The 10,895-nt window shown below is 33.9% G+C and overlaps 1 protein-coding gene across 1 annotated transcript in view; it reads right to left on the bottom strand.

Moving 5' to 3' along the window:
• Positions 1–1,336: 1,336 nt before the first annotated feature.
• The window catches only part of PCDH9 (protocadherin 9), a 64,348-nt gene continuing 54,789 nt past the window's right edge, over positions 1,337–10,895 (bottom strand). Inside the window, exon 2 of the mRNA XM_053707938.1 lies at positions 1,337–1,807. Coding sequence (XP_053563913.1) covers positions 1,715–1,807 — 93 coding nt within the window. The 3' untranslated portion in view covers positions 1,337–1,714. The remainder of the gene's footprint in view (positions 1,808–10,895) is intronic.

Raw genomic sequence — 10,895 nt, 5'->3', positions numbered from 1 at the left:
CCATCAGCAACTACCTCTTGAGACTCTGCATATTTAATTTGCCTAATATGGGACTTATATAAGTTAACTTATTCTAACAGATGACTCTCTCCTACTTTAATATTGCTGAGTTGTTAATCTTTGTAACTGTTTTGGATAAAAAGTTAAGTAAAAATGCATGTAAGTTATGTGGCAGCAGAATATTGTATACCCATACTTCTATATATATCCACTTTACCTAGTAATACTAACTTCTCTGTATATAACTGGATATAAGCCACTGATTATACTTGCTGCTTGAAGATATAAGCCTCTAGCACAAACAGTTACTATTCCCTTGAGAACATACAGTATATTCTATGACACTTAAAGTAAGGATGCACTATATTTATGTATTGTTAGGCAGTTGTATCCTTTGATCTCCACAATCTAACCCCCTTCAGAAAAGTGACCCCATCTGTCAACCTCATTATTAACTACCCTGTCTTAACGGTTCCCCACAGTCTGATACATGTCCTGACAAGGGTCCAAAAGTGGCCCTATATATCTACTATGACCCCTACTATCTCCCCTACTGATATGTACTAATGTTAAAGGCTCAAAAGTGGCCATTGCTTTTCTTAGAGGAACTTATCTTCCATGAACATAGACACTCGTAAGTAGGGGTTGCCTCTAATTTTTACTCAAAAATAATTAAAAATTAGGATACTATAACAAATGAGTGCCCATTTGAAAGTGCATCTAGCCTTATAGTAATGAGTCTAACCTAAAACATACTGTGAGACTTATCCTACTGCTTATATCTTTGTTGATATTTTATTTTACTTTTTTTTTTCTTTTTTTTTTTCTCTTTTTTTGGATAATTTGGTTTATATTGTGATACAATATCTATGTGTATGTGAATTGATCTGTATGGCATTTACCTGTTTCGCATTCCATGCTTTGGAATTCTGTAAGCTATATCCTCATTACAAATGTTTAAAATAAAACAAAAAAAAACTGAGCAATGTTTCTATGTATGTCACTATAAAATGTATAAATCACCAGAAACATGTGGTGAGATAACTTGAGTATTTTCCAAATCCAATTAAAAATGTCTATTTTCTAAGACACCTACATGTACTATATTAAAGATGAAACCTTAAATCCCTGATTTTAAGGTTTTATACAATAAATTCCTTGCTTTCAAAAAAACTTTCTATATTTCTATATTATTCTATTACACAGACAAGAAATGTGCTTTGCTTTCTTGTACATAATTGTGATAAAGACACTATATTTTTCTTATGATTCTATCATCAACACACTAGTTTGAATAATTTTAAAGCCAATGTGAAATTAAGAGTAAACTACTATGTGGTTTTATATATTTATTTACAGTTTTTTTTAATTAAATATTGTCATGTTTGCGGTACTCCAGTATAACACATCAGGTCCAAAGTATATATATATTTTTTTTAATTCTTGTTTTACTAAATTTTGAATTTACTCATACACATCAGATTTGTGAACGACAAAAGATCATGTTATATTGGTCACAGAAATATTTTCATGTTAAACAAATACTATTGCATCTTCCCTCCCAGCCCAAAAATAAATAAATTGAACAGGAAAAGCCCAAATGATTTTTTTTTCTGGATTTCAAAGAAATAAAATTCAGCATTTTTATTTTGTTGAACCAAAAAAAAAAAAAAAAACATTAAATTTAAATTTGCAGAAAATGCATGTGCACAATTCATACTACTGTATTAGTGCGAATTTGATGACAGGAATAGCTCCCACAGCTGTATTTGTGCTCATTGAAGGACAGGGATAAGACTCCACAAGCCTGAAAAGAAAAAGTAAGTTTATTTAGCATTGGGACATTGGAAAAAGGATTGTGACACATTTAAAAAATATTCTGCATTAGATATACAAGGAAATTATTTGGGCTTTCCATGGCCTTTTAATGGACAGTTCAGTTAAGAGATTTTTCAGAGATTTTGGACTGATAAATTAATAAAATAACATTTCAAATAAATAACCAGAAACAAACACTTTATAAAAAAACGCATCCCACCAAAACTAAAAGTAAATAAATAAGTCCTGTTGTGTATGTAGACAAATCTCAAAAGCTTAAAAAGGACAGTAAAGTCAAAATGTTTCTTTCATGATTCAGATAGAGCATGCAATTTTAAACAACTTTCCTATTTACTCCTATTATCATATTTGCTTTGTTATCTTGTTATCCTTTGTTGAAGAGCACACCTAGGTAGACTCAAGAGCAGCAATGCACTACAAGAAGCTAACTGCTGATTGGTGGCTGCACATATATTTTCATTAGCTCACAAAATGTATTCTTCTGGCTCCCAGTAGTGCACTGCAGCTTTTTCAACAAAGGATACCAAGAGAATGAATCACATTTGATAACATTATTAAATTTGAAAGTAGTTTAAAATTGTATGCTCTATTTGAATATGGAAAAAACAATGTTGGGTTTCATATATCTTTAAAGGAAGAATAGACCTAGCAAATATTTGAGAGTAAATTTAACAATGCAAAATTGTATTTTGCCATGATTATAGAATGGGTCAAGAAGGGACATATGCCCATACCCCATTACATTTTGCCACACTTAATTCTTTAGATGCCAAAGAGTCACTCATTTTAAATGAGGTGCAGCATGAGAAATTAGGTTTGATGTATCTATCAATGTTATTACAAATAGTGCTTTTTTTATCTCTCCCCACACACACACACACAAAAAATATATATAAAAAAATAATAATTCATGCCTGTAGCGGTCTAGAGGGTGAGACACTTACAGGGTGGAAAGTTTAAATCAATCCATTGCATTTTAGAAAGGTTGCCATACAAAGCAACACTTAGATATATTTCCTCAACAAAAATGTATCTGCATCCACATGATACATGTAAGGTAACAAGGAATGTGTATGTAAATAAATAAGCACATTGTTTTCCTTGCATCTTACAATGTGATTTTAGTTTAAATGAAGAGGAATTCCTTGCTGGTTTCACTTGTCTTTCTTAAGTAGATCCTATATAGGTCTAAATATGTTTCCTTCTGGAGACAAGTGACTAGACACAACTATTTTTTATTGAAGAAAAAAGTAGGCACTGTCACTAAGAAAGTTACATGGCCCTTTACAATTCTAACTCGTCCTCTAAATAGCAACATCTTGGCCAAGATTCAAGGTAAAACTGATGTAGGCGCTCCAGCACACAGCAGATTATTCAGTGGGGCCTATCTATCAAGTTCCATACGAAGCTTGATGCCCTGGGATTCTGGAGAGCCTGCAGGTTAGCCAGAAACAGCATTTATGTAGCAGCAGTCTAAAGACCGCTGCTCCATAACCCTGTCCGCCTGCTCTGATGAGGAGGATAGTAATCACCGGAATTCAACCCGATCGAGTATGATCGGGTTGATTGACACTTGACTGCTGATTGGCCGAGAGTCTGCAGGGGGCGGCGTTGCACCAGCAGCTCTTGTGAGCTGCTGGTGCAATGCTGAATACGGAGAGCGTATTGCTCTCCGCATTCAGCGAGGTTTTGCGGACCTGATCCGCACTGTCGGATCAGGTCCGCAAGACCTATGATAAATAGGCCTCATTATCTCCTCACAAATACACAGTATATAAAACAAAAGGGTCAGTTCACAAAAGGTCCAACTTGGAGCAATCTGGTTAACGACTTCTTTAAACTTAGGTGAAATAGCAGACTTAAATAAAAATCTGTAAGTGAGCTACCTACTAAAAGTCAGTCAGTTTTATAATCATCTGTTACAACAGACTTATGTTCACGTTGGTTCAAACTGGCTTTGCACTGACTTGAGAAACCCAGGTTACTATGGCTTACAATAGTGCTTTTAATATGCATACTCTTGAAATACTAATTTTATTTTTTTTTTGCTTCCCATCCATTTTTACAATAAGATTTGTGTTTAAATCTATACAAATTACAATTATTTCTAGGGTAATTAAGTACAAAAACACATCCCCTATAGTGTGGTAAACTCATTCTAATGATGATTAAATACATATATTAGATTGGTTGCTTTATTTACAGAGCCAACTGACTCATCTATTATGCCATCCAGATCAATTCTATGTGCTTCATCTGTCAGTTTTAATTGACTTTTAGAAACTGGTAAATCTTTGAATACCTTAAAAGGACATCAAACACTAAGCACATCATTGATATAATGATTTATTCAGATCAAAGATTAGGCTGATAAGAATACATACATGTAATTTTTTAAATGTTTGTTGTTTAAATATTGAAAAAACAAGGGTAACATTTTAATGTCCATGAAGCAGTGGGCGGGGTCAAATTGTATCTTAGGTTTCTTTTTATGCTAAGGACAATTATAAATAGGTCACTAGAGTGTGCAGCCAATGACTGTGTGGATTGCAGTCCATTTTTAACAGGGATTTGAAAAGCCAACAAAATACAGAATTAAATTACAGGAAAAGGACACAAAATAAATAATGAAATTATATTGCAAAGTTGCTTTACAACATATTATTAAATATGCTATATTAATATTTAATGTCCCTTTAAAGTTGGTTTGAAGTCAGTTAAAATCAAGCAAATGCTTTATAACAGGGGTGGCCAATAGGTAGATTGGGATCTACCAGTAGATCCCGAAGGCACTGCTGGTAGATTGCGGCCGTTGTGATCAAAATGACGTGGTTGTTACGCGCTCTCAACACTGGGGCGTGAGTAGAGTATGGTTGCTAGGGATACAGCTTTATCTACCGCAGTGTGTGAAGGGGCAGGTCATTAAACAGTCTGATGGTCACACACAAAAAGTGCTACAGGATTGGATCTTGAGGGACATTGATTTTAACCAATCAATGTAGATTATTTTTGAACGACAACACAATTGGATTATCAAAAGCATGGTTGAGTGAGTACTCTCTCAATGGATATGGCTGTATAGTATAGTTAGGAGGGTAAGTATCAATAGATAGAAAAAGTAAAGGCAGAGGCTGATGTGCTATTCTAAAGTAACAAGTCTGATTGACATCTGGCAAATGATTGTGTTGACCCAGTAAGAAGTGTTCTGCATGGCGTTATTTAAATTTATTTGTGTAAGCCTCACTGGGTCATATCAGGCCAAGCCCACGGCGCAAAGTAAAGGGGGTCATTGGCAGTAATATAAATGCAGTGTTGTAAGTGCTTGCTCCTGTTAACCCGAATCAAAGTCAGTGCTACTTTTGTCATCAGGATCAATCTGTTGTAATCTTTATACTTTTGCACATCCATGTGTTGCTAAATCATGCAAACTTGATGGGATATGAAACACACATTTTATTCTTGTTCATGATTCAGATATAGAACATGCAATTTGAAACAACTTTCTAATTTATTCCTATTATCAATTTTTCTTCATTCTCTTGGCATCTTTATTTGAAAAAGTAGGAATGAAAGCTTATAAGTCGACCCATCTTTGGTTCAGCACCTGGGTAGCGCTTGCTGATTGGTGGCTAAATGTAGCCACCAATCAGCAGATGCTATCCAGGTGCTGAGCCAAAAATGGGTCAGCTCCTATGCTAACATTCTTGCTTTTTCACATAAATATACTAAGAGAACAAGGAACAATTGATAATAGATGTAAATTAGAAAGTTGCTTAGAATTGCATGCTCTTTCTGAATCATGAAAGAAAATAAATGGGTTTAGCATCCCTTTAAGTTGTGTTGGTTCAAATTCACTCCAGCTCAACTTTATTTCTTATTATGTTATTTGTGGATAGTATAATATTTTGCAAGCCAGAAGTTGCTTTCTTGAATGGATCCCATCCAAATTCAAAAAATTATGCATAAAGAGGCAATAAGGGAGAGAGAGAATGGATGAATGAATGAGAGAGAGAATGGATGAGAGAGAGAGAAAGAGAAAGAGAGAGAGAGAGAGAAAGAGAGAGAAAGAAAGAGAAAGAGAGAAAGAGAGCTACCTCCTCACATTCCCGTTTACAGGACTTCTCCAAACTGGTTCCCATCTTGTGGAACTCTCTGCCTCGCTCCACAAGACTCTCCCCTAGCTTTGAAAGCTTCAAGCGCTCCCTAAAGACTTGACTGTTCAGGGATGCATACAACCTACACTAACCTTTCTTTATACCAGTTCCTTTCCTCCATTGCTATCCCCTTGACCCCCTTAGCATGTAAGCGTAAGAGTCCAGCTGTTTGTAGATCACCTTAAGAGTTGACTACAAAAGTGTGACTCTTGGCAGGGCCCTCTACCCATCTGATCCCTATAAATGTTTTGTTGTACTGCGCCTATGTTTATAGCACTACGGAATCTGTTGGCGCTCTACAAATAACTGGTAATAATAATACATCACCAGCTAGCTCCCACTAAAGAAGTAAATCAGAAAGTAAATCTTAAAACTGCATGCTGTCTGAACCATAAAAGGTAACTTAAATTGCTAGACACAACGTAATCAGGATGGTTACTACTCACCATGCTATGGTTTTTCCACCTGTGTCTGCAGCTCTCTTCAGAGCTGTTCCCTTATCTTAACCCTTTACAGATGCTGGTTGTTGAAGTGCCAAATTTTCATACTGGGCTTCACCATCTTGGAGATCACATATTCTTGCACCCTGTAACAAAAGAGTTGAACATTCACATATCAGTACTATCACCAGCTTTTTGACAGCTGAAATCGGGCACTTCGAGTTAGTTAGCACCCACTAATACCGAGAAGGAGGTTTACGTTTTTGCAGTTTTTAGACACAGTTTGAAAGTTACATAGCATATATAAAAATGGCCACATGAATAAGACAGAGCAATGCAGCCGCTGCAAAAATGTAAAAACTCCCACTCTGTATCATGCACACTAACCTGAAGCACACAACAGAATACAGCTGTCTAAAAGTCGGCAACATCACTAATGGAATGCACACCACTTCAGTTACAGAGTTAAAGAATACCTGTGCTCGAATATAGCACCACATTGTTAGAAAATGTGAAGCAGCAATTTATTAAAAGTGCTGTTGGTACCGGAGGACAAACAACAGATATCTATGCTAATGTATCTTGCCCAGCGGTTTTAAATACCTTTAATTTTGACATTCATAAAAGTTGAAATAATGCAGAACACAGCCCATTGATATACTTTTTACAATAATAATATAGCTCCCATCATTATGTTTAGAAGAAAATAAAGCTTTTTGTATTTGAAAATTGAAAAAAAAAAAGGTATACATATTAAATGAATTAGAGAGAAAATTAAAAAGGTATGCAGATAAGATTTTGCATTTTAAATGTGGTTAATGTTTGTATTTGTGATCTAAGTGCTTTTTAAGTATAGTAATTTGTAACATTGTATGTTGTTACTAATGCTATCCCAGCATGATATGAGATCTTTACATTTTTTAATACTTGTTAACTACAGACATCTTTTATAAATTTAGTGTAAATAGTTATGACATTTGCAATGAAAAGATTTTGAAAATATTTAGTCTTGTACTTTTACTTACAAACATTCCATTAAAATAATTGTATATTAAACTGAAATGTTATTAAAGTGATGAATGTTTAGATAGAAATCCGCTTTGTTTCAACAATTAGCTGCATTGTGTATTTGCCTTTTTTAAAAGCGTGTTTAATATTTTTGGAGTTTATTATGCATATTTAACAACTGTGCACGTCTTCAAATATTTGCATAAAACAGCTCATAATAATGGTCAATTTACTTTTTTCGATTGAATGCACAAATATTCACAGAAAAGATTAGTCAATATTACAGTTGTCCACTACAAATATATAAATTCTATATTTACTAGCATTAAAAAAAATCTATTTAAATGGATGCAAACTAAATGGCATTTATGTTTGGTTAAAATCATCTTGTAAAATAACATAACTTTCTTATTTTTTATCTGGCCATAACATTCAGCTGATTATATTGGAAATTGAAAAACCTCAGATTAGATAAAGGACAGATATTTACTGAATTATTGTGGGTCAGACATTGTATATCAACATGACACTGAAAAGTGGCCTGTATGAAAAGGCTAAAGCAAGATGGGGAAAAAAACAGGTATCTTATTAGAAAAAAATATCTCCTGACCTTGAGTTAAAGATTGAAGAGTTATTGTTCGTATATATTTCAAGTTGGACTTTTGGAATTTGTGATTTAAAGAAGCACATTTACCAAGATGTCTCTAGAAATTAAAGTTACAAATATATAATAAAAAAATGCTGTTTATTAGATATTTTATTTTCTGATAAAAATATAAGTTTATAAACATAAATTAATGTTTAAGACTATAAACAACTGGATGTATCGAGAAGACAATAAAAAGGACAGTAAACAACATGTAACTACAATATTTTTCTGCAGTCTTCCAACAGATTAACATAAAAGTGGAGTGTTTATGTTATTAGAAAGAACACATTAACACCTTGTTTGCTGCAGTTGCTCATCAGAGGTCAAATTCCATCCATCACTTTTTTTTTTTAGAAGAGACACTCTGGATTTAAAGGGACATGAAACACACATTTTTTCTTTCATTATTTAGAAAGAGAATGCAATTTTAAAAATCTTTCTAATTTACTTATATTATCTAATTTGTTTTATTCTCTTGATATTCTTTGCTGAAAAGCATATCTAGATATGCTCAGTAGCTGCTGATTGGTTGCTGCACATAGAAGCCTCGTGTGATTGGCTCACCATATGCATTGCTTTTTCTTCAACTAAGGATATCTAAAAAATGAAGCAAAATAAATAATAGAAGTAAATTGTATAGTTGTTTAAATTTCTATTTTCTATCTGAATCATGAAAGAAAGACTTTGGGTTTAGTGGCCCTTTAAGACTACAGACGACAAGATTTGCCACTATCATTAACGTTAACAAAATATCCTTTGTTTGGCTTTAGCAGAAATTATAACAGACAACCACAAAAGTGAAAGAGATATGTGGCAAGGTTAGGTTTATGAAGACTTAGAAATATTCTTAAAAAACCCCCAAAAAAGTGCAGATGTATAAGCTTTATAATACCCTGTCTAAGCAATACAAAATTTCTCATTTGTCCCAATGTAAGATATTAAACAAATAGATATGGACTAATCATATATATTGCGTTAATAGTAAGCTCAGACAGGTGATAAGCACAATTATACATTTTTATAAAATACAATCCAAGCCAAGAAAATGTATACTGAACTCCAGTGTCTGCAATGTAATGCCTATACTCTAAAGCTCTTATATTTGGGCAGTGAGCATTCATCTCCAGATGTGCCTTTCTTTACATTGACATCTGCCTGCGGTTTGCAATACTGAACATACAGTAGGGGCATAACTGATCACGTGATCGTATTGGGAACGTGTAGTGGCTTGTTGTTTCTAAGTTTGTCATGATTGTAAAGGCATTACTTTGTAGACAGTGGAGTTCAGTATATGATAGAACTACATGCTAATAGCTCACGGGAGACAAAGAAGTACCAGACCAATAATGAGCAGTGTGGAACCGTCACATACCCTTGTTCACCTGATGCATGATGTGAGTAGTGTGCTCGTTGGAAGATACTGCACCATAAGTCCTTTTTTTCTTTTGCAGACAAGATGACTATTAATCACCTGTGGATAGACTTTTTAATTGGAACCATATTGCTTTAAGATATATATTTTTTTGTGTTTGTATTTTCTTGGATTGGATTGGATTTTATAAATATGTATATTAAAAATTTACATTATGCTTATCACCTGCCTAAGGTTATTATTAGCTCAATACATACAGTCTGTATTTATGGGCTCTTTCATTTTTCAAAACTGGAAAATCAAATTTTCAGATTAAAATTACAGAAAAATTGGGGGAAATATAGTATATTGCAAAGCTGTGTTACTATAACTAAGCATTTTATATTACAATCTCAAAGTGTTTTATGTCCCTTAAAAAGCGACATCATTGTCAAAACTGAAACATGCATGAGAGTATTTTAATTTTGATTAAAAACATTTCATTTTTGCAGTAAACTTATATTAACGAAAATGCTTCATATATAAATTATTACTATTTCAAGGAACTATGACACACCAATCTAGTGAGCTCACATTCAAACATTGCACCTTCTCAGAGAGCTTGTAGTGATTTATATGATACAAATTCAATCATCACTGCTGTGATAGATGCCATCAAAGCTCTGAGCAGAAGCAGCATATGTAAATATGTTCTTGAAACAGTAATACATTTTGCTAGAAGTATATTGCAAAAAATGTTTATTTCAAATAAAAAAATGCATTCATGCAAACAGATTTCACAAGAGGAACTATTGGAGGTAATTAAAAATCTCCCTTCTAATAAAGGCCCAGGTCCAGATGGGTTTTCCGATCAGTATTATAAAACATTCAAAGATATTCTATCCCCGTACATGCTGTCAATGTTCAATTCAATAAGTAAAGATATCCCCCTTCTCAAGGACTGCTTTGGAAGCACACAGTTGTTCTCCCAAAACCAGGTAAAACTCCAGATATTGCATCTAATTTCAGACCGATATCATTACTTAACATTGATCTTAAGATATACTCAAAGATTTTAGCCAATAAACTCAATTTGATTCTCCCACATATTATCGATAGTGACCAAGTGGGGTTCATCCTATCTAGAGAAGCCAAATACAACACAGTCAGAGCAACACATCTAATACATCATGCCCAATCCACACAAACCCCCATTGTGATAGTGTCTGCGGATGTGGAAAAGCCTTTGATCGCGTCTGCTGGCACTTTCTTCATGAAATCCTTTACAAATTTCGATTAGGAGATACTTTAATTTCTAAAACAATGGCGTTGTATACCTTCCCTTCCAACAAAATAAGAGGTAATGGGATAACTTCCAATTCATTCACCATAACAAATGGCACCAGACAGGGGTGTCCCCTGTTGCCACTAATATTCGCATGCGTGGTTGAAGC

The sequence above is a fragment of the Bombina bombina genome, chromosome 3, assembly GCF_027579735.1.
Source record: "Bombina bombina isolate aBomBom1 chromosome 3, aBomBom1.pri, whole genome shotgun sequence".
Classification (NCBI taxonomy): Eukaryota; Metazoa; Chordata; class Amphibia; order Anura; family Bombinatoridae; genus Bombina; species Bombina bombina.
The sequence above is the reverse complement of the archived record's forward strand: the minus strand, read 5'-3'. Positions and strand labels throughout refer to the sequence as shown.